Below are 24,654 nucleotides of genomic sequence, written 5' to 3'. Positions count from 1 at the left end.
TGGAAAAAGTATTGTTATTATCCTAAATATTATGTATAGTTCTTCACATGATTTACAATATATTGGATTTAATTTACATTTTAACTACACATTCAAAAATTGCATATTTTAAGTACACGATTAATATTGCTCTAACATTACACACAATAGAAATAGTATTATACTACTATCCCTACTATGGTTTTTCACACAGAATACAAAAAGCCTGAGAAACCTTGTTAGAGGTACACAGTGCAGGTACACAATACTTTTTTACGACATGATTAGTGTAATGCCATCCCTTTACTAATCAGCTGTGGTATATCAATGGTCGACAGTTACTAAAGAAATATTGGTTGTTTATCCAGGGAAGACACTAGACAGCTAATTTATTCTGATGTTGTAGTATTCAGCTCTGCCAAGAAGATGGCAGACATAAACTAAAACCTTGACACAAACACAACTGTCAACTATATCTCCACCTTATGTTGCGACTTACGAGCCGGTCATAACAGAAGTTCAAATCTAAACTTCAAATTTAGCAACAAAGATTAGATAAATCAATCCAGCAAATATACTCTTCAATGTACTATTTACTCACAGATACACAAAGCACCAAAGCTAATGTTAATTCGTTTTTTCCTTGACTCCCTGTGTCCTATTCTAAGTGTGCACTCTTCACTGAGTCCACGTCTCCTCCCCCACTGAGCCTTTTTGTTCTCACCTGTTCACAGCTGTGGTTGTGTTAGCACTGCTGTTTCCACTGCCCATGTTTCTGTCTCACTGGCCGCTGGCAGCCTCTGCCTGGATCCACTCCACTCCACTACCTGAGGCCAATGGACACACCTGTCCATGTGAGGGACAGATCTGCCATCCAGTCACCCCGTCCACTGGCCAAGCTCCTGGCTGTCAGTCAGTATTAATGGCTGCTAACCCCTGGGCCACGAGGTACAGTAAGACAATGTGGGAATATGCTCAGATAAATCTCCTAGATGAGCAGATAGGACGTCCTAATGCTTAGGTGTGTATTATCACTGCATGAGCAAGTGCAACTGCTACCTATGAGTACCTCAATATAACAATATAAAGGGGGAATTAATACCCCCCAAAAATTTTAAATAAGCATAACTTCCACACGTAGAAAACCTAAAATAGTACAGTAAAATAACATATTGATTACATTGATCATAATACAATAAAGAAAAACTAAAAATGTGAAATAACACTAATGGGAACCAATTTATGATTTAATTTTTGATGATCTGAAATGGGCTGAATATGGAACAAAGAATGTGGCCTGCTGAAAAGTAGACATGTAGTGCACTTTCACCTTCTTCCAGAAACAAAATGTACTGAATGTTGATGTACAGTGAAGGACAGTTGCACTATAAGTGGGAGATGGTGGATTGTTCTGGGGCTACTACTAAAGTGAACTCTTCATTAACCTGGAACACCCATTCATGTACAAGAAGTACCAGGCAGCATAACTGTGGTTGACAAAGCAACTATGGCATGACGTCAAACTGTTTCCCATACTTACATTGTGCCATTAGGGCCTGTGCACTCTAGTTTGCCTCATTGTATGCCACATAAAATGTATGAAGAGATCATCATTTTCTCTTCCTCTCCTGAGTACAGCCACACACTGATCAGACTGGCCTAACATCTGCTCACTCTTTAGGTCAGTTCTTAAATAGATACATTGAGTTAAAGACTGATTAGCTTATGAGCCCAATGGCCATTGTCTCACACATACACACAATGACAAGGTCTTTCATAGATACAGAAGATATGATATTTTTTGTTATGTTGTATAATTTTAGAACAAAAGATGTTACTGAAATATCAATTTCTTCATCTGTATAGGATGCAGTGTAGCTGAAATGTAAAGCACAAATATAGCAGTAAGGATATTTAGGGTTTCTTTTTTATTTTAATTCCTTATTATTTTAAGACACAAAAGCTTTTGAATATCAACCAGAATCTACCTCTAAAGCATGATTGCACAGTTACAGACACAGACTTATGCAATCACACGCGCACACACACAAACACACAGGCAGATGCATATATACAAGCAGACATTTTTCCTCCATTCTTCCTCTTATTTCTCAGCAGCAGTGCAGTCAGCTGCAGGTCACATGACTGGCTTGCCTGGTCTCACTGAGCATGCTCAGACCCCTCAGTGTTGTCAGGCAAAATATAAGACAGCAGTAGCGGCAGAGATCTGCAATAGATAAACACACAGGCTCACACACACCAGCTGGATTGCACACAGACACACACCACAAGCACAGAGAGACAGACGCCGTAGAATTGGGGAATTGTGTCTCTGGTTTCTCTAAAATCCTCTTTTAATGGGCTCATTGTCATATCATTTCAGTGGAATACAGCCACCGAGAGAGCGAGAAGCAGGTGTGCCCTTTAAGAGGGAGAGCAGCTGAGGCAAGGACGGCATCCGAGTCTCCATCCTCTGTGGAGGTAAGTGTGGATGGATGGGGTGGGGGTGCAGAGAGTGGGGGGAGGGGAAAATCCGCCTGACTGCATCTGTGTTTGTGTTAAATATCATCTGAAAGTGGAATGGGGGCGATGGTGTTAGATGTGTGTTTATGTGTGTGTGTGTGTGTGTGTGTGTGTGTGTGTGTGTGTGTGTGTGTGTGTGTATGTGTGGGGGGGGGGTGCAGTTCGCCCGCGACACTATTGGTATGTGAGACGACATAGGCTATGAGAATGGCGGGGACTGGGGGCGGTGGAGGGGTGTAGATGCTAGCAGGGTTGAGGACATGGCAGGGCAGCAGACATAGAGAGACAAGGAGAGGAGCTGAAGTGGAAGATGGTAACAACAGGGGAGCCTTTTTTGTTAATAGGATGCAGTTGATGTCTGGAAGGGTGTTTTAGACAAAGAAGGAGCCAAACCGTAACATGAAAAAAAGGACAGATATCCACAACCAGGAAGAGAAAAACACAGTATTATGATAGTTGACATGTAGATAATGGCCCAATCTGAGGGAGAGATAATCTTAGTGTCCTTTGTTAGTCCAGCAAACAAAGAATAATTGGTGTTCATTTAATTATATTGACCTATATACAGCAAATATGCCTTCATGCTGGATGGCTTTGTAAAGGCGGTCTACCCCGTAGTGCCAGGCTACATTACCATCCAGTCTTCCTTTGCACATGTCTCAGGATTTAAAGCTGATAAATATTCAAAATTCTTTATCATTTTGGCTTGACGGGCCCCAGACTATGTAAATTGTAATTTGTATTCTGATGCTGCAGTGGGAAATATGCAACTCTGCATCTGCAGCTTTAAGCCGTGTTGAACGGACACCACGCTCATTGTTTACATGTCTGACACAAAATGCGATGGGCCACCATGAACTGCAGTGGTCTGTAGCTGCCTCTATTATATCAGCGATGTTGTCTATCCTCACCGTTTTTAATCTGATTTTTTCAAAATGTATCTCTAAATCTGGAATAAGCTTCAAGATCTTTTTTTTCTCATCATGACCGTACGGTAACTATTCATTTAAAGGCAAACATTATTTTATAATGCTAAATTGTTGAGAAATGACTTTGATTTTTTTAGTCAACACTGTGTGCCCACAATTTACTCTCCTTATGCTAACACATTAAGTTACATTGTGTTTCGATGATTTTCTTTTCATTTATTTGCAATGACCAACGTCAGTCCAACAATGTGCTGACATAATTCAAAGGTGTGCCAACCTCTGGAGCCTCGGTAATAATAGATGAAGATCCTGAAAAAAACATAAACAAAACAAAGAAATGGATACATCCTGGGTACTGAACGTACAGCACATATCTCCCACACATTCTCTCCACGGTGATTAATGCCACTCTGAAAGGAGGCAGAGATGGCTGTTGCTAGGATACATGGCAAGGTGAAGTGCAGACCATTTAAAGAAAAGAGGAGGAGGGCACCATTTACAAAGCATGGCTTCACTAGTGATGGCCTCTTTGTTTCATGTTTTCGTCCATTACTGAATTTGAATTTTTATTTCTCCTAGGTTTTGCAGTTCTGACGAGTGCAAGAAAGAGAGGCGGTCAGCCAAAGCTCTCCGGTTTTCTGCTCTTGTTCTGCCACCTGGAAGAAAGCTGCAATGGTTGGCAGTATTCAAAGGCCTAAACCTGTCTGAGTGAGCCTTATGAACAGCAGAACCAATGGTAAGACAGCTAGGATTCTATTGGTGTAATAATCAATGCATACGATTAAGCTGTGTCATTCATTCATGGTTTGTTTAAGATTATTAAAGTGGTAAATTAAATTAAATGACATTGCTGTGGCTACTCAAAGAAGTACAGACTGTAGGTTTGTGCAACAGAGTCTCTGGGCTTCAGGCTTTGCTGGAAATGACATGAGACATGGTTATTTTGCACACAAAAAAAATCAACTCATCATTGATTGTTATTTGAGTATTCTTTTGAACTTTAAATTCTTCCTGTCTTTTGAAAATAAATCGCACCTCTTCGTCTCTCTCTTTGAAATTCTATATAAAGCAGTGTTTTGAAGCTGGGTGTTTTGAACGAGAGGCTAAATAGGGAGATGTGAGAAAGGATGTGAGATGAAAGGATGATGGAGAGGGGTTGCATTTTCTTTCCGCTCCACTATAACGGCCTTTTCACAATGTGTGGGCCCACAGGACATCAAAGGCCAGTGTTGGACAGACGAGGAGTCGGACGGGGAGAACGAGTCAGAACAGTTCCTGTATGGCATTCAGGTACAGCTGTGGCAACCGTATTACCCTTACTATATTAATCTATGTGTTTAATCTGGTATTTGTCAATAATGGTGCCTGCCGACATCTTTATCCTCTTTTTTACTTTTACATTACAATAATCTCGGGTAGTTCAAAAATTGTTTTTGTTTTTTTTGCAAATTATTATAATTGTATTTACCAGCAACTGTAAAATAGCTACTGATAGGATGTGTTCATGACAAGTTCTACTGCTGTAATATGTTGGTAGAAAAAAAAGCACATACTAATTGGACCATTTAACCATAAAACAAACTACTACAAGTTTCACAGAATGACAGCCACTAGTTTTCAGGATATTGCCAGAGACATAGGTGTTGGTCAAGGGAGATTTTGACCTGCTATTGGCACTAGACACTAAACCAGGTGTCATTTGGAGTCATTTTGGGGATTGTGGATATTCTGACCAAATGTCATGGCAATGTGGTAAATAGTTGTTGAGCTATTTTGCTGTAGTAGTGCAGAACAGATGGACTGGCTGACTGACATTTCTAGCTTAATGTCTCACTGCTGGCAGGGCAAACATTTAAATAAATCTGAAGCAGGATATTCCGTTAGAATGTAAGTGATCAATGTTTAACAATGCTCTGAGCTTTTGACTTGTTGCAAACTGAAAATAGCAAACATAACGTACCTCTAAAGTACAATACAGTTGTAGTACTGTCAACCTATGTGACCTTAAGTATCAATCCCAGGCAACACTGTCAAAAATCATTTCCGTGGCCCCTATTTAATATATCATCTCATCTCGAAAAGTTCAATGCTTCACTTCCATTTAAGATCTTAATCTGTTAGTCATCCTTTTTTACTGTTATCTTTCGAGTCCTGTGATTGAAATGTAAATCCAGTCTGGGATTTAAAGCTCATTTCTATGCAGTCAGAGAACATGAAAGCAGCGTAGTAAAGATAAGGATGAAAGTGTACGATCTGTTCTACACACAGAGGAGAGCTGAGGAGAACAGAGTCTGACTTCAAGTCTAGACACCAGGAACAAGTATGACAAACTTAGGTCAAAAAAGCCTATTAATGGAGGATACCAAAGTATTAAATGACAGGATGTAAAATAATCACTGAAAAATGCCAAAATATATGTCGACAGTTTAAGAAATGTACGAATTCTTTCCTTAACAAAATACTTTCCTCTTTATCAACTGTTACATTATGTAACTCTCTATTTTATTGCAAATATAAGATGCGCTTGATGTTGGATCAGAGTTAGTAAATGGTTTGGTGTGTGGTTGAAGAGGTGACAGATTGAGTAGCTCAGCTGATTTGAAAAATAGTAATTGATTTGATTAGAAACATGTTTTTATATTGAGCTGTACACTACAAACTCTTGTGTGATTAAGAGTGGGTTAAAAACTAGTTATCAAGTGAACAGAGAGGTCTGAACAGATAGCTAAAAGCAATGAATAATAGTTAGGTAATTATAATGGTTGAAATAGATAGCTAAAGTAATTGATAAACAGTTGAATTAGTTAGCTAAGAGCAATGGATAAATGGTTAAAACAGCTAAAAAAATACTTAATAATATTTAGGTAATTATAATAAATACTAGTTTAAATAGATAGCTGCAATATATAGCTATAAACAATTGATTAATGGCTGAACTTGATAGCTAAAATAATGATTAAACAGCTCAGACAGTTAGGTAATTATAACAGATATTGAAGTAAATAGCTAAAAGTAATAGATGAATGGTTAGAATAGAAACATTTATTTGACATTATTGTAACAATATCCACTTTTATATATTAAATTGTCTTAATCCAGTTTTACATAATCTTTAAATTCAAATTTTGAACACGCACAATTTGTATATAAACAAGCTGTCAAGGTCCTGGACAATAAACCTACAAGCTGTCATTACTGTTATGTACTTCATATGGTGAAGGTATGATAATGGTCTCCTTTGGTAGGGAAATCTTATTCAATTTCACAATGCCTGTTTAATATTACAAATTCTTAATAGATTAGCACCTCCCTCATTTACCACATTCATCTTTCAGATACATGTTGGGGATAGATTAACTAGATCAAGAATAAGAAGGGACATAATTGGCACAAGGAGGGAAAAAATCTTTCCGCCAGTCAGCTTTTACAGTTTTGAACATCCTTCCGTTTAATATACGACATAGCGACTCTAACTGTTCCTTTGCATATATTCTAAAAACTTGACTAAAAAGACTTCACTAAAAAGCCACTGGACCTGCCATCATACCTAGTCCATGCATGCTTGCCTTGTCTGCTATCATTTACTTGGCTTTTTGTCTGTTTGTCTGATTGCGTCCCTTCTGGTTTTAACTCTCTTCTATAATGTTATGTGATTTGATTGTCTTTTAAACATGTATTTGTATTAATGGCCTGCATTTTACATATCCTACTTTGCATGCTACTTGCTCTACTCCTTCTAAGCGTTTTTTCAACTGTTTATTAGTTGTTCGTGTTTTACTTTCTCCGGCTCAGATTTTATGTGTTGTGTGTTTTATTGTTGTTTTAATGGCTAATATAACATCTGGCCAAGTGAGATGATAAAATTAGCCTTTTATCTAACACTGGCACATTTACAGTGATGTTGATCAATATGCATTGTCCATTAAATAATAATGGATTTATAATAATAAATAAATAAATGAACATATTTGGAACATGGCGGGTGGTGTCGCCCAAGGTTACTTGATTTCATCTGAGAGGGCTTTGTATACTGCTTGTTACAGGGGAGCTGCGCTGCTGACCTGTACCGCCACCCTCAACTGGATGCAGATATTGAGGCAGTAAAAGACATCTACACTGACAGTGCTGTCTCTGTTAGGTAAAGCACAGATACACAGAAGCACACACTCATACACACAGGCACAATTCAAAGATTGTATGTATTCATGTATTTATTTTCAAAGTGCTCAATACAAAATTCAGAGCATTACTATTGCCTCCACACGGCTCTCAACATGGCCACAACTGAGCCGGTGGCTCGTATCTGACGATGCTATGAGTGCTAACAGTGCAAATGACGCAACAGTGCTGACAGAGCTAACAGTGTTTACGTAAGGGGGAACCTGAGGGCGGGCGCTACGCTGGCGCTACGCTTCCATGATGAGGCCGACGGTTGGGACATAACCCTAACCCTAACTCTGACGTATGAGAGCAGTGTAGAGCGGCGGCCATGCGCTAACCCCTGGGGCATGCTAACAAGTACTAACATGCGCTAAAAGGCACGCCTGGACAGCTCGGCTATGTAAACAAATCCCAGAAAAACTCAGATTACAACACACACAGAGAAAGAGTAACTTCATTCTCTGCTCTGGTAGACATTACTCCACTATATCCTTACATTTCAAATTGTTGTTTGATGCTGTATTAATGCTCTGAATATCGTAAAGAGAACCTTTAAGTAGGCATTGTCTGGAGAAATAGAGAAAACAACAACCCTATTTTCTCCCTCAAGCGATAATCAGTTGAAAGTGTTAGAGTTTAACATATCCCATTACGTATGATAAATGAACTGTATCTGTTGTTGTGTCTCTGAATAGGGAGTATGGAACCATTGATGACGTGGACATCGATCTACACATTAACATCAGTTTCTTAGATGTGAGTCAGCATTCTTCTCCCTCTGCACACACCTTCTCCTTTGCCCATTACTATTCCAACGTTGACATTTTGCAAAGTAACACAACATTTATAATGCATTGCATGCTCATAATTTATTTATGTAATGAGAAATGGCCCTAATTAGGATGCTAACTCTGTATATTTGTGTGTATGTGTGTATGTGTGTGTGTGTCTGACTCAGGAGGAGGTTGCGACAGCTTGGAAAGTTATCAGAACAGAGCCCATTATTCTGAGACTGCGCTTTTCTCTTTCTCAGTACCTCGATGGACCTGGTGAGTAAAGATGTCAGTGTGGATGTTGGTTTTCTGGGAGGGACTTTAGGTATTTGTGCCACTCATTGAGCGTAGGAGGTGAGTACAGTATGTGCTATACAAGAGGGAGAGTGAAAGAGAGAGTCTGTGTATCTGTGCACTGTGTAATAGTGTTAGTCATCTTTACTCAGAGCCATCAGTAGAAGTGTTCCAGCCCTCCAATAAAGAAGGCTTCAGCTTGGGCCTGCAGCTCAAAAAGTAAGTCACGTGATCTATTATATAGAGCATTGATGTTTTATAGTGAATTTGTAGTAGATTTTGGAAATCCAAATGTGCAGCATCAGATGTGCAAAACACAGACGATTTATTTTTCAATTTTTTGTTGCCTAATCCAATCACACAAAATAATAATGCACATCAACAACAAAAAGAAGGTGATTTAAAGAGTAATTCACTCTGTCAGGTTCACTCACATATCTTCCTGCTTGGCTCTTCTAATTTGTAATGTGGCAGGATCCTGAGCACATTCACCTCACAGCAGTGGAAGCACCTCAGTAATGAGTTCCTCAAGGCCCAGCAGGAGAAGAGGCACAGCTGGTTCAAAGCCGGAGGAACCATCAAGAAGTTCCGTGCCGGGCTCAGCATCTTCTCCCCCATACCCAAGTAGGTCTCTCTACCACTGTATATCTCTATCAGGGCAACTACAGCCCCATGCCTATGTTTCATATACAGCATGCTACACAACATTTTCAAATAAACAAACAACAATTTAGGCCAATTTAGGCCAATTAAATGAAAAACACATATATATATATATATATATATATATATATATATATATATATATATATATATATATATATGTGTATATGTGTTTTTCATTTCATTGCAAAATCGACATGTCTTTCTATTCCAGCAATAGAGCTCAGTTGTTGTACTCATATTGTGATGCATGGTTTTGATGCTGATGTCTACAAACACAGTTTCATTACTTATTGTCCTGATTTATTTTCTGAACACTTCACTGTTTCCAAGTGTCTGCAATTACTCGTGGAGAAGAGCCCAGATTAATTAACCTCAAGTACAGGAACATTTAAGCTATTTTGGTGTTATTTTGGCATAACATCTGCAGTTTGTTATTGCGTTTTTCCCCCACAGTAGGTAGGTATTACTGTAACTCAAGTGAAAGCAGTTTTTATAAGACATTTTCATCAGTTGTTGTAAAGGTTTTTTAGGAAATAATCTAAAGGCTTTAGATTAAGTTTATCCAGTTACAAATGGTTGTTAATTATCATTAAGAAATTATTAATAATTATTGCATATGGACCTTTAATTCTAAAGAATTACAACAGTATACCAGGAAATATCCTGTTTCATAGATTATGTCTTTGTTTTGTCTTTCTTCTTTTGTGAAGCACCCTGAGCACACGTCTGAATTAGAAATGTGCTATGAATAAATGTACTTACATACAAGTAAACTATTTTTCCAAGATTGAAGATTTCAGTTGGAAGATAGTGATGGAAATACTAATAGAAGGTTCTGTCTGTGAAAGACAAACTGTAGCAAATAAGACAAGCAGCGAAAAGGAATCTCTGACACTGCAAATTTGACACACTCAACCAATTTCCCCAAGGGGGGGGGGGGGGGGGGTACCCTTCTCGGCCTCTGTCTTACTTTTCAATGCTTTGACAGTTATGGCTGCACAGGGATTGAATCTCGGCCCACTCGATGGAGGTCAGTCTCACTAACTACTAGGCTGTCTTAACATCCTCACAACGTGACAGGAGTCTCATGTCAAGAGTGTACATGGATAATGTACTGAGAGTGATGGTGGAAGTGAACACTGGTTCTTGAATGTTAACAGTTAGTGACTTGAGCTACTGTCCAAACAGATTTCACTTGTCAGAGATAGTATAATACTGAGTGTGTATTTCTTTAACACATGTCACTGTAAAATAACCCAGGTACTGACTATGTGAACACAGTGCAGTCTTACCATGCACGATTACAGCTGAGGAGATGTTGCCAATGATATTATTGATAATTAAGATTTATTCAAAGCAACATTACAATAATAAGTTCTGAAATTCCTGATTGGGCCTTTGAAGCCAAACCCTCCATTACGTAACTTCTATAAACACAGGGACAACGACAAAATTAGCATTTTTTTCCTCCTGGGAAAAATGGCAGATGAAGTGATGCACATGAATTGTTTCTTGCTTCATTCTAGGTCTCCGAGTTTTCCTCTGATCCAAGACACAGTTTTAAAAGGGAAGCTGAGCGTCCCTGAGCTGAGAGTGACCCGCCTGATGAACCGCTCTATCTCATGTACCATGAAGAATCCCAAAGGGGAGCTTTTCAGCTATCCACCAAACAGCCAGGTCAGTTCTGGTCTGGACATAACAGCACCCGTGCATCTCTCAGATTTGGAGTTAGATACATTTCAGTTTATATTTGAATATGATGAATTGACTAAATGCCACTGTCCTCCCACTTATTAATCTGTCTCACTCACATGTCAAGTTGTGTTCATGGTGTTTTTGTCACATCTCTCTTAACTTTACACTCCTTACATGTGTAACATTGCTGATGTAGAAACTCATGATGCTATGATAAGGAGTTCAAAATCATCAAGAATACTACAAAATGTTGATGATGAATGCTGTTTTCATGGCACTGTATATTTCTGTTTTAATCCACTGTGATTCACTTTGACCCTCTTCTCAGTCACCCGCCACCTGCACTGTTCCCACCTGAGCCTTTCCTTACCCCTACCGTAAAATGGCTGGTGCGCCGTTTCCCATAATGCTTTGTCTTCACTTGACTCATCAGACTGTGGCTGTCCCGGCGGCCAGGGCCCCTGCGCAGATTACCACGAGGCAGCTGATTGAATTGTTTTTCTCATCCCAGGCGGGCGGCCACTGCAAGAACATCCCTACCTTGGAGTATGGCTTCTTAGTGCAGGTTAGACCTCAAGGAGATATTTGCTGACAGTGGCATGGGGTGTTGCCCACATTGCATTGTTGCTCTAGAACATAATAACAGGTCAAGCCAGTCATGATTGCAGTACAAAATTGTAGTTTGTGACAATTCTGCTACCAAACTAGTCCTTATTCCTTCATATGGCAGTTCTTCATTTGGGAGTGATAACTGGGAACACCACTTTTCTCCAAACAGATAATGAAGTACTCAGAGCAGAGGATCCCCACGCTCAACGAGTACTGCGTGGTGTGTGACGAACAGCACGTCTTTCAGAATGGATCCATGCTGAAGGTATCAGAGACGAGAAAGAGAAACGTACCCTATTGGTTAAAAAAACCCAATAGGGAAAGTTAAGAAACGTTATGAATAGCATGTATGTGATGTTTTCTCTCTCTATTAGTAATACGATCCTGTTAATGGATTTTCCAGAATTGTAGTTGTGAGGGAGAAAGATAAAGAGTGAGAAAGAGTGTGTGTCATTACGTGTGGGCATGAGTGTACTTGTTTTTGTGTAGATATGTAGTACACACTGAAATTAGTGTATTCTCATCCCTCTTTGTGTCCATGTGTGTCTTTATATAGCCGGCTGTGTGCACCAGGGAGCTGTGTGTCTTCTCCTTCTACACTCTGGGTGTAATGTCCGGAGCTGCAGAGGAAGTGGCCACCGGAGCAGAGGTGACAACAAAACAACAGATATTATATATGATATAATTTTGATTATTTGAATTTCTTTTTAAGGAGAAAGGCCTAAAATATATGTAAGAAAATCAAAACACAAACGTCAAACACTGGGACATGTGATAATGTTCATTTCTGATTATTTGAAGTTTATATGCGTTATTGGAACTGAGGTGGGTTCTGGGTCATATCGAGTCAATAACAGCATCACATAAAGATCCCTCTCTCCGCAGGTGGTGGACCTACTTGTGGCTATGTGTAGAGCTGCTCTTGAGTCGCCCCGTAAGAGCATCATCTTTGAGCCCTACCCATCAGTCGTTGACCCCAATGACCCTAAAACTCTGGCCTTCAACCCAAAGGTCAGCGTCCTCACTACTAGAATTGTGATTACTTACAAAACCAATACACAAATTTCAATTTGTAAACCAAACCGACTTTGTTAAAACTACTTCTGCTGTCTTCACAAAACTAGAAAAATATCATTGTAGTTATCCACAGACAAAATTAATGAAGTAATGTAACTGAAATGCTTAAGAAGGTGTCAATGGATAGGATAGGAAGAATTTGGAAATAGTAACTATTGTTCGACAAACTTCTGTAAAATACCTCTACAAGCGATTTTAGATGTCTGTATGTTGTTCCCTCTCTCATTGCATACAATGGATGTTCGGCTCAACCGATGAACACAGAAGAAGAATTATGAGAGACTGCAGAAAGCATTGGACAGCGTCATGTCCATTCGGGAAATGACCCAGGTACAAGAAGTAGATAGGAGGGAATGAAGGAAAGGGCCACAGTTGATATAGGCTACATATGGTCTTGATGTATAATGTTTAAGACATAATCTAAGTTTTTTTTAGTTCATATAAGCTCATCACTCTATGTCCCTCACATGCACATTGCACAGTCCTGTATTTATTTGACTGTTTGAGCTGTATGAGTGGGGTCTTTGTTTATCAAAATGACAGCTGTTTCTGATTAGTTTATCTTCTCTATTGATCGTCCCCACTCTTGTTTCTATTATCTATGTACCCATTGTGGCTTGACTGCATCTGTACTATGTATAAAACACATAGTAAGTCTAGATCCAAACACTTGCTCATTTGGCTTTGCGGAAACAATCCTGAAAACTGAAAGCAACACATGCTTGTGTGCTTTTTTACAGGGCTCATATCTAGAGATCAAGAAACAGATGGACAAGCTTGACCCTTTGGCCCATCCTCTGCTACAATGGTGAGTAGAGGATCTGTTTTAAAAAATGGGTTTGCTCTGCTTTGCATGTTAACATGATTTAACTTATAAAGCACTATTTAACAGTAGTTAATTGATAACACAATAATACGTATAGGCTTATGCCTATATTCCTTTTTCATGGAGGACATTTTGACATTTCACAGCAGGAAAAGGACAGCTGTAAATAGTGATGGCTGAATTCCATTTGGCTGGTTTCATGGTCCTGCTCTTGTGCCATGTTGGCTCATTGTCACACTGTCATGGCTTTCTGGAACACTTGGAATAGAACGGAAACATTGTTAACACCCATGTTTTACTATTTTGACAAGTAAAAATGCCTGCTGTGAAAAAGGCCTATTGTGGTTCAAGCAAAGTGGTAGCACAATGGCTAGTACTTTAAATTGTGTTTCACCTTATCTGATTTATGTTGCGATCTTCTCTTTGTCTTTTTGCAGGATTATTTCCAGTAACAGGTCTCATATCGTCAAGCTGCCTTTGAGTAGGGTAGGGAACCAGAACGACATCCCCTCAAGTGTCCTTTTTTAAATTAGTTTTTTATTACTGCAACGTTGTGTCATTTAATGGTTCTTACTCACATTCTATCTCTCTGTTTGTCTCTCTCTTGCTCTCACTTTTCCCTTATGATCTCATTGTGATAGCAACTGAAATTCATGCACACCTCCCACCAGTTCCTGCTGCTCAGCAGCCCCCCGGCCAAGGAGGCTCGTTTTCGCACTGCCAAGAAGCTATATGGCAGCACCTTCGCCTTTCAGTGAGTCCACTTTGTTCCTCTCATTGGCTGACACTGCATTCATACAATCGAAAAGCTTATAGTGTAAAGCTACAGTTACAGAGTTTAAATCATTTAGGCTGTGTAATATCAGAAAATAGTTTGTAGTTATTATATTGTTAAGCTTGTGGCTGTTGAGCAAATATAATGTGAGAAATCACTTACTTTACATAATGAATCTCAAATCAAGCATAGTCACTAAAATGCATGCATAATTTAGCGTAACAACAGTACACACTGTCAAACATGAACATGTCTCAGTGTAACACCTGGTCATTATGTTGCGGATGGGGGAGCCACTCTCGCAGATTTTTATGGAACCATAACAAACAATAGCAGAGAGCAGTGACCATTCTCTTGGACAGAGAAACCACCTTGCTAAGCCAGCACGTGGAGCCAGCAATATCTGTGAGATCGAGATTTGTACTGTAGCAGATGGGGCTTCGCTGAATATTTTAGATACACACGGCCCATCTGGGCTCTCGCAGGTTACAGCTAACACATGAGCAGTGATAACAGTCTCTCTTTTTATGCTGGTTAATACTAAAAATTCTGAACAGGAAATGACAAATTTGTATGTCAGCGTGGCTGCCATCATTTTATATAAATAGAAACATTTGAAAATACAAATGCATGTTCAGAGTCAGTTTAATGACAATTGGCAAGATTTAGAAGGGAATCCATAAACAGCTAATACTTTTAGCTCTAGAATTTTTCCACGTTTATTTATTAGACTGTGAGAACAAGGACTCGATACTGCTTCAAAAAGTTAAAAATAACAGCAATCGTGACACTGCTCTCTGTGTTGTAAGACAGTCCAGATACTACCTGCACTGGGAAACGTATTCAAATATCCCACCCTGTCCTAAAAGACAGCAGTGATGGGTTGTCATCTTAGATCTTCCACTTTTTTTAATATTAAATTACATAAATTTGGAATACTATGATGATGTAACAGAATGTCCCAAACTGTCCTTTCACAAATTGTATAAATAGATGAAGCTCTTTGTGGTTGGCAGAAAAGAACTTCAAACTTCTCTCTTTAATAAGTATTCTTTTACAAAATACTCATGCAATAATATAAAGAAAAACACTGTAAAGGTAACACATTTTTTCATTTATAATTCATGAAATTTTCAAACACAGTAAATAATATAAACAATAATAAAAAAAATAGTAAATTTGCTAATCCCTTTTTGTGAATCAAAGGTCACAGACAAAATGTGCCACAGTGTTATTTTGAACAGCATGGATCTGGCCCACTACACATCAGTGGTTGCACACTGAGATCCATGCTGTTTATATTCACACAGCACTTTTATCTCTTCCTTCTTATCTCTCCCTCTCTCTACACTTGCTCTAGTGGTTCCCATATAGAGAACTGGCACTCTGTTCTGAGAAATGGACTAGTCAATGCCTCTTATACCAAACTGCAGGTACGTAACCCTGGCAGTTGGCTGGAATTTACGATGCATCTCCTCTCGGACAGTAAACCTGCTCTCTGACAGAGCAGGCTCGCTGTCCGGCTGATTCATTTTTGCAGTTAATGGATGCCAGCTTCCCTTTCGTCAGCTTTGCAATTGGCATTTTAGCGAGCGGGGCACACTGGGAGATTTTCCTGGCCAATGTTGGCTGTGTTTTTTGCTGTTGTCGACAGCAGCAGACAGCACGTCTCTTCCTGTTGTGGGACACAGGGAGGGGGCTGTGGTGTCAGCTGTGATGTTGGGAGGCTGCCTGTGTGCCCTGTTGGGGTTAACCACCTAGAGCACTGAGTAGGCTAGGTCTGAAGCTGAAGGATGCAAAGGACAAGCTCCATGGTAGTAAGTATAGACTTCCGGTGGGTGTGGCTTCCCGCAAAGGTCAGTAACTAGCACCACTTCTTGGGTCAAAGAGTAGCCTCAAATGAGATCATTTAAATTAGTTGATACCAGATGGGTACAATTGACCAAATGAGGACCATAAATATAGTTTCAAGGCAGAAGAAGAAAGTCATACTTTTCTTCCAAGTGTATTCCGGTTTTACTCAGGTCTGAATTCGTCTGGATCTTTATATTATTTTGCCAAGGTTGTTTTTGCACTTTGTGACCCAGGTCTGTAAAAGATTAATACATAATAATACAAAATTATTATTTAAAAAGAAGCGAGCACCAGAGAGCGCAGAATTGTCTCATTTGCGGCAGATAAGGACTGCTTGCAGATACACCGGCATGTCCTGAAAATAGATGAAAAACAATTAAATGTGAAAACTCAAGGATCTTTGAAACATTCTCGTCAGCCGTGATTGCTCTATCATGCTGATGTGTTTCATTTATGCCTTCTTTGTTCTCCAACTTTTTGAACACTCTATCTTTGATCACGCCTCAGTGCTCGTCTGCCTCCTCTTTCTCCTCTCCATTTCACCTTGAGCATTGACACCCCCCTTCCTCAGTCATTGTCTTTCACAAGAGGAGGAGGATCGAGTCTGCCTCCAGCTCCAACCATCACACAAAACCTCTTGTCTATTGTTCCTTTTCATTTCTTCCAGATGTGCCAAGTCCCGACCTCCATCTCCATCACATTTCATTCCCAAACCATCAAGGTGCTCTTTGTTCTTCCTCTTGTTTCTCCTCTGGATCACTGTGGCCTATGAAAACTTGTCCATGTTACACCTGTGGTCCTTTTTGTTTTCCTCATCCTGGACATTCTTGTGTGAAGGCTTAAACATCATTATCAGTCGTCCTCATACTCATACCAAGCCACAGTCTCATTTCAGCATTGCTTGAATACCTGAGCATCACATACACAAATTTCATTCACAAAACTCAAGAGCATCACATGATCTTCTCTGGACTACATTATGTTGCAAGGAGAAAACATGTTGGCAGTTTAAAGGTGTGACTGTGTGGGTTATATGAGTTGTTTCAGATCACTAGAATAATACAACTATCTTTTCTCTCTTTGGCTCTTTGCAATCCACTATCTTTGGATTGTCGTGTGTATGTGGGTGTGCATGTGTATTTAGTGTGTCTGGTTGGTGGTGTTTGCCAGGTAGACTAACAGAAAAAATCACTGACTTATACATCCTGAGATATAGCTAGAGTAAGACTGGTATGTATTGCACTGTATGTGTGAGTACATTTGTGTGTGTGTGTGTGTGTGTGCGTGCATGTAAGAGGTTGTCCTGTGCAACTGCTCAGTGACCCTTCCTTCCTTCCTGCTCTTTTCAAACCCAAGCTGCATGGGGCAGCGTATGGAAAGGGCATCTATCTGAGCCCCATCTCCAGCATATCTTTTGGATACTCAGGTAGGAACGGCTCATTCCTCGCCACTCAGTCCCCTCCGGCCCCCCACCTACCCCTCCACCTTTGATTCCACCATGTTGACTGAGTACGCTCTATGTTTTTTAAATGGCCTGATTACCATCTTAGAACACATCATTTTCACATGTGGGAGCTTTCCATGCTATCATATTGTGCTGCTCTGTGTTTTGTGTCCATTTTGGGTGCTGTGCCTTGGGCTTGTGTTCCGTGCCGCATACCATACATTATGTTGTGGCTGAGTAAAATGGAGCTGTCAGTGGATCTGTGTGTGTTACTTTGTACTGTGTTGGTATTTTATACTATGTTGTGTTCATGGGGTGGGGCTGAAGAGACATTTAAACCTTACCTTACTTCCCCCTGTGAATTTTCGCTGAAACACAATTTCCGAGGTTGGTTTTGAGGTCCCACTATGGTTATGGTGCAGATTATGTGGACATGACATCTGCAGGTTGCCTGTTTACCTGTTAACACTATTAACAAGCTCCTAAGCAATGGTTTTCCAGTTTTAAGGATTGATGTGGAATTAATTATTACAAGTTAAGTTGGCAAGAAAAACAGCAAAGTTAAGTTAGAACTTTGTAGTGTAAAAGATAACAGCATCACTTTCTGACTCAGCTTGTGTGCAGATAATATTCAGTATCATTTTGGAACAACCTTCATATGAAGGTTAGAACTCTGGGTAATAATGTATCTGTACAAGGAGCTCAAGACCACTAGAGGAAAGTTTTTCACAGCTTGAGTGACTCGAGGTCGTTCTGACTCAGGGTTGTTTGCTGTCTGTGCTGCTTCTTGCAGGAATGGGGAAAGGACAGCACCGCATGCCCACCAAAGATGAGCTGGTGCAGCGTTACAACCGCATGAACACCATACCACAGGTGGACATTTCATATCCTCACATATAAATAAATAAATAAATACCATATTTGTTCAAAAGAAAGTTGCGCATTTTGAATCCAGATTCCCATCACACGCAAAGAAGATATGCAAATAAAAGGGCAGAGACAAGGATCAATTTGAAGCCTTCACAGAAATCAACATGGATTACCAGATGAGGGCTGTTCAACTTATTTTAGAATATTTTGTATTTAGAGTTCAAATCATCAAAATGTTTCCTACATTCACTATGCCCTGCTTCTGACTATTACACTCTGTACAGTTTCAGTCTTTGTAATTCTCAATGTTTCCATGTGTACCATCATCAGCATAGTTAGGTTGTATTCACTTTAGCAGCTTGGTGGGACTTAACTGTTGTCTCTTTTTTTCTATAGAGCCGTCCGATTCAATCAAGGTTTCTTCAGAGTCGAAATCTGAACTGCATCGCTCTGTGTGAAGGTAATCACAAGCAGAACGTATTATATGTCAGAGCGGAGATAATAGCAAATATGTTGCATTAGTATATTTGATTGTATGACAGCTATAGAGGACAGTTACAAAAAAAAAGCAAAACAAGAAGAAAATACCAGTTTAATCATTAACATCTAAATTAAACTAGGTAATGTGAGTAGTGTATTAATGTGCAGTTAAGTCATTTTTTATAATATCATCATCATTATAGGAGAAAACTATTACAGATAAATGAGTTTAAGCCCTTAAGCTCAACAGCATCTTATGTAGTATAATATAATATAATATCCAATACAACAGCAACATTACTACTAATATTGATAAATAACAAGAAAGTAAAGTACAAAATACAAGCCACCATTATGGTAAAACATGCTTCTCTCTCTTCAACAGTTATCACATCTAAGGATCTGCAGAAACATGGGAACATTTGGGTGTGTCCAGTATCAGATCACGTCTGTACTCGCTTCTTTTTTGTGTAAGTATTTCCAACACTTGGAAACTCCTTGGTCATTTCTACATAAGTAATGCATGATTACCAAAGCAGTTGGCATAAAATAAAAATTATCATCACACTTAAAATGCATAGTTGATCACTCAGGTTGCTTATATCTTCCTGCGAAGCCGCATCTGATGGAGGTGATTTAATGAAGAATTGTTATATCGGCTGCCGTTTTCCCTCATCACTCATCATCATTTTAAATCAGCTGAGATTAAGTGATGGTTGAATGGTGTTACCGCTTCACTAAACTGGATTCCTGTCAAGTCATAGCCTTTCAGTATGATGTTTAAAACTGTGTTTTGGAGCTCGGCAAATAACACATGACATCCACACTGGCTGCTGATGTTATGGCTTTGGACACAGGCATTCACCAGATGGCAAAGTCTATTATCATGTCCACTGCTGTCTTCTGAGTTGGAAATTAGATTTGCGATGGCCTGCAATCAAATTTAAATCTCAGCTAAATATAATTCAATTCTGACCTTGTGCTCAGCGTATGGTTGTGTTTTTCAGCTTGAGGAAACGTTGATATGATTAGAATAAAAACAGGAAGATTACTTGTGTCAGACATAACAGCACCTTTTCTAAAATCACTGTAATTCACTTGCTTCCTAGACAACAGTAGCTCATTTGTCTATGGAAAGGTTACCTTTCTATCATCAGTATAGAAAGGTAACCTTGTAGAAACATTGAGGTAGTGAGCAAGAGAGGGGATAAAACATTGGGCAGCTATTGATGACAAGTTGAAAAGAAACCCTATGTCTACTCATCTATGTATATGTGCAGGTATGAGGATGGCCAAGTAGGAGATGCCAACATCAACACCCAGGAGCCTAAGGTGCAGAAGGAGATCATGCGTGTGATTGGGACCCAGATCTACTCCAGCTAATGACGGTTTTCCATATGTCTTTCTGGCGAAGGCACACAGGCAGGCAGACAGCGAATGTTGGGGCGAGCTGACCTCAGGCCTGATACTGAAGGCTGTGGGAGCTCTTGAGCACATTATCTCTAAAGTTGTTTTGTTCTGGTCCCGTCATTTTCCTCGCCCTTCTTTGTTCCTCTTCTCCAAGTGGTTACACATTACATGTTCAGATTTAACCTGGTTAAAGTCACACACCACTGGAGAAAAAAGGGAGTAGTCACTGCTTTGGCTCTCCACACATACACATACTGTCAAACCCTGGTTAGACTGGGCATTCCCCTTTCTAAGTGCACTGACTGATCACTGATCCTTTGGACTAAGTATATCTATTCATCATTTCTATTTGTGAAAATCTAGTTAAAAAAAAAAAAAAAGAATCATTCCAAACATTATTCCAATTAGATCCCTTTTGTGGCAAATAATTGCTGGATTTACATGCATAGAAGTTTGTTTTATTATTGTGTTATTTGAATAATGACATGAATTAAGGTCTGTGACATGGATATCTGAGGGGTGAGCACTCTGTCATTTTGTCCTTGTTCACTCCCAGAATCCATAAAGCGAGGTGTGGCTTGAACTCACGTTACGTACACTATAGGCACTTTGTTTTTGATAACATTATCAAATGTAAAAATCCAGCTGTCCAATTTTCATTACAGAATCAAGACAGTTGTCATTGGTAATGCACCTTCAAACCATCAGAGTCTCCAAGTGGCAAACAAACAAGAATTGACAGAGACAACTTTTATCTAACTGGACGAATGTGACATGGCAGGCTGAACAACAAGGGTCATAAAATAAAAAAAAAAAAACAACAACAGTGGATTTAATATGTGGACATTATATCTGTTGCCTATGATCTATGTTCAAAAAGCTACCACAATCTGTCACGCATCATCATTTTGTTCAAGTAGTCATCACCTTTTCTTACGTTCAAAATTAATCTTTTTGTGTATGGAATACACTTCCCATTGGAGTCACAACTTACAAAAGCCACTGTACAGAATCATGGACAATTTTACCCAACAATCTACTGGCAGTCTCTCCAGTCCAGGTGAGCTCCTGGTGGACACTGGATGTTACAGATCGGCATTTATGTGCAACTCTGTTGTTTCTCCTTGGAGAATGGCAACCTTGTATAGCTAATCAAGTTTATCAGTTAGTCATGTACTGTATGTATGTATGTACGTGTGGGTTTGTATTTTCTTGACATTATACTAGACATTGCACTTATTCAACGTTTGCCTAAACTGGAAGAATGGACTGTCCTCGGACCTGCAGTAGATGGTTAGTGGAAGAAAAGTGGTTAAAAAAGTATTTATGGACTCAGCAAGACTATAATATCAAACATCTTAACCATGTCAGTACTGAGATGGGCTTTTGGTATCTCCTGGAACTAAAGATTCTGACTACTGGATGGACTTCGAGGCACTAAGAGAGCAAATTGTATAAAAGGACATTGAACATTGTTGCAATGTATTGCCCAGAAAGAAGTGGACATGTACAGCTTACTCATTGTATCGCGGGACTGTGCTAATAGCTGATGGCTGTTTTTGCCAACAGGCTTGAGCTGCGAGGCTCTTTGAAAATCTATTCTCTGGCTGTCTGTCTCTAGTGAGTAATGTTTTCAAAGATGATGTTGACGACAATGATGGTGATTATGGTGATGATGATGATGATGATGAAAGGCGACGATGCAGAAAAAAAAAGAATAAAGCCTGATTTTGCACAGTTTTACATACAGTCTCCTATTCTTTGATGTCTCTGTGGAAAATATGTGTAACCATTAAATGTAGAATTCTCTTCTGTGGCTAAAGCTTTTTGTTAGCAATTTGGGCAGAAGGGGGCACCATTACTCCACCAACACATACACAGACCAGCTGACTTCTCTATTTTATTTCAAGGATATTGATAAAATTCAACCCGACTTTCACACAAATAATTACTTTAAAAGGTTTATGCAATAATAGGTGAAGTATGATGCTTTGTAAATTCAGAGTTTGTGGACGTTTTTCAGGTGAATCAAATTTCCTTTTAAATTCATGTGGTGACAAATCAATTGGCTGCAATCAGCACTTCTGTTCATTGAGCCATTATGTCCTGCATATAAGAAAATTGCTCCTATGTGACTCTCATGTGAACATACTGTACCTCAATGCTACTCCTGAAGAAAGACAAAGAAAGAAAATGGGATGAATAATAAACAAAATATGTCTATCCTGCTATATCCGCATACATTGTTAATACACACACCAAGTAAATTGTATAAGGCATGTGTAGTAGAGTTTCTTCCATTCTTTTATTCTAGTAGTGTATACTATACATATAACATTGTGTCAGAGTAAATATGTATATTATGCATCAGATTGGCTTGAGCAATACTAGCTCACTGAAAAATAAATAGCTATATTAGTTGTACACCACATCATCCTAAACTAACTTAAAGAGAATACAAGTAAATTGAAGAAACACAACACTATAGTCCCTAACTATGACTTCCCCATTCAAACTGATTTTCCTTTTAAAAGTTATCGATTTAGTTCTGGAGGTGGTGGTGCAGGACAGCCCAATATATCGACATATCTGCAGTACCTACAGGCTTGCCAAAACTACATCTAATCGATTTATTGCATCACAATTTCATTCAAGTTTATATTGATTCCCTCTAATCTAATCTCTGGTGGTTAAATATGACAGGGTATGCATTTGCCTCAGAGAGAGCAGATCACTAATAGTTGACCAGCCAGTTGCTCACTCTGTCCTCTCTCTCTCTCTCTCTCTCTCTCTCTCTCTCTCTCTCTCTCTCTCTCTCTCTCTCCCTCTCTCCCTCTCTCTCTCTCTCTCTCCCTCTCTCTCTCTCTCTCTCTCTCTCTCTCTCCCTCTCTCCCTCTCTCTCTCTCTCCCTCTCTCTCTCTCTCTCTCTCTCTCTCTCTCTCTCTCTCTCTCTCTCTCTCTCTCTCTCTCTCTCTCTCTATCTCTCTCTCACACTCTCTAATCACAGAAAGCTCTCCTCTTTCAAACCAGCTGAACACATCTCCTCGGTACTCCGCTGAAAAAAGTCAAGTCTGATGGCTGTTTTGGCAAAGGAGGCCCTGTATGTGTATGACAAGTGCTGGGTGTGTAGAGAGCGGGTATAATCATGGGGAAGCTGAAGCACTCATGGGCCCTTGAAAAGCACTTTATGTGTGTATTTGTGGCTACGGTAATTGGGCCCCTCCCTTTGTAAGCTGACCCATTTGACAGAGCCCTGTGGCTGGGCCCGTGTACTGATGTCTGTGTATATGTGTGTGACTACCAGATGATGTGTATGGTTCACGTGTTGCTATGATCTCTGAAACCCGGCCCTCATGTTGGACACGGTCCCCTGGTTTGGCTTTGTCCCCCATTACCAAAGCCAGCTGGCTGATGGCATACAACTGCACATTGCTTAGATCCAACTGGGGCTTGGTCTTTCTGGTATAGTTCAACCGTCTACCACTGAGGGGAGCTCTGGTGTTATTCTACTTTGCCTGGTTTCAACGGCCTTCTTTGCATACTTAACGCAAACACACACACACTGGCGCACACACTGTGCACTAGCACACACATGCAGGTAAACACACACTACACAGTGGTTGTTTGGCCAGATAAAGGAGTAGTGACGGGAGGGCAGGAGGTCACTGAGGGTGTCTGGCCCTCGGCGGAAGCGGCTGCTCCCAACCTCCTTCTCTCCTGCCTCAGTAATAAGTGTGACCGTTTGATTTCTGCACAAAAGGAGCAATTACAAGGAGTTGTTTAATCACCCACACTTTTATTGAGCTCGGGGTCTCTTAGCTTGCAGCTCAGGCCCCCGTCGTCGGCAGCAGCGGGCGACAGAAGTGACAGAGAAGGTCGGTGGTTTAACGGGGCGCGAAGGGGTCTCGTTTGAGTTAAGACTTCGCAGGCTACTCTGCACGCTGCGGAGGCCCCCGGGACAGAGACAAAGAGGTAGACGACATGAGAAGACAGGCTGGCCAGCCAGGCAGAGAGATAGATGGACTTAACAGAGAGACGGAGACTATAGAGGGCAGAGTTTGGGGGACACATCAGAATCAGAATCACTTTATTTGCCAAGTAGGATAAATGTGCAGGAGTTCCTCATGTGTTTGGGCAGAGATACAGCAACAATTTATGCAGTGACACAAAGCAAAAGAGGTTTGCAGGTACATGGCAGTTGCACTTGTTGAGCAGGAGATGCGGTAGATTCCCAGGAGTACAACGGAACCAGTGTCTAATAATGTTTTCTTTTTTTTTTTTGTTTGAAA

At 39.9% G+C, this 24,654-nt stretch overlaps 1 protein-coding gene across 5 annotated transcripts; it reads left to right on the top strand.

Moving 5' to 3' along the window:
- Nucleotides 1-2,179: 2,179 nt before the first annotated feature.
- LOC137887397 (protein mono-ADP-ribosyltransferase PARP6) lies at nucleotides 2,180-22,108 on the top strand. Of its 5 annotated transcripts, none has more exons than XM_068730354.1 (23): nucleotides 2,180-2,460; nucleotides 4,011-4,167; nucleotides 4,644-4,721; nucleotides 7,475-7,569; nucleotides 8,288-8,348; nucleotides 8,626-8,641; nucleotides 8,812-8,878; nucleotides 9,134-9,283; nucleotides 10,852-11,002; nucleotides 11,454-11,585; nucleotides 11,799-11,894; nucleotides 12,186-12,278; nucleotides 12,515-12,640; nucleotides 12,971-13,036; nucleotides 13,447-13,514; nucleotides 13,970-14,018; nucleotides 14,174-14,286; nucleotides 15,668-15,740; nucleotides 17,518-17,587; nucleotides 18,399-18,478; nucleotides 18,872-18,935; nucleotides 19,341-19,425; nucleotides 20,236-22,108. In XM_068730354.1, exons 2-23 carry the CDS (start codon nucleotides 4,165-4,167, stop codon nucleotides 20,336-20,338), a joined length of 1,839 nt encoding a protein of 612 aa, XP_068586455.1. In that variant the 5' UTR covers nucleotides 2,180-2,460; nucleotides 4,011-4,164; the 3' UTR covers nucleotides 20,339-22,108. The 5 variants fall into 5 exon arrangements, 4 of the variants coding, with proteins under 4 accessions (XP_068586455.1, XP_068586456.1, XP_068586454.1 ...); XM_068730355.1 differs by having other exon boundaries at nucleotides 8,551-8,641; nucleotides 11,532-11,585; XM_068730353.1 differs by having other exon boundaries at nucleotides 8,551-8,641; nucleotides 12,974-13,036.
- The last annotated feature ends 2,546 nt before the right edge of the window (nucleotides 22,109-24,654 follow it).

This window comes from Cebidichthys violaceus, unplaced genomic scaffold (assembly GCF_023349555.1).
Source record: "Cebidichthys violaceus isolate CVI_PGR_0920_01 unplaced genomic scaffold, fCebVio1.0.p SCAF_5, whole genome shotgun sequence".
NCBI classification, from domain to species: Eukaryota; Metazoa; Chordata; class Actinopteri; order Perciformes; family Stichaeidae; genus Cebidichthys; species Cebidichthys violaceus.
This window is presented reverse-complemented; position numbering and strand designations above follow the sequence as displayed.

Coding starts and splice junctions, on each gene's coding strand:
- LOC137887397 (XM_068730352.1), top strand. Junction 8,349..8,550: donor TTAACATCAGTTTCTTAGAT/GTGAGTCAGCAT, acceptor TGTCTGACTCAG/GAGGAGGTTGCGACAGCTTG. Junction 13,037..13,446: donor CCATTCGGGAAATGACCCAG/GTACAAGAAGTA, acceptor GCTTTTTTACAG/GGCTCATATCTAGAGATCAA.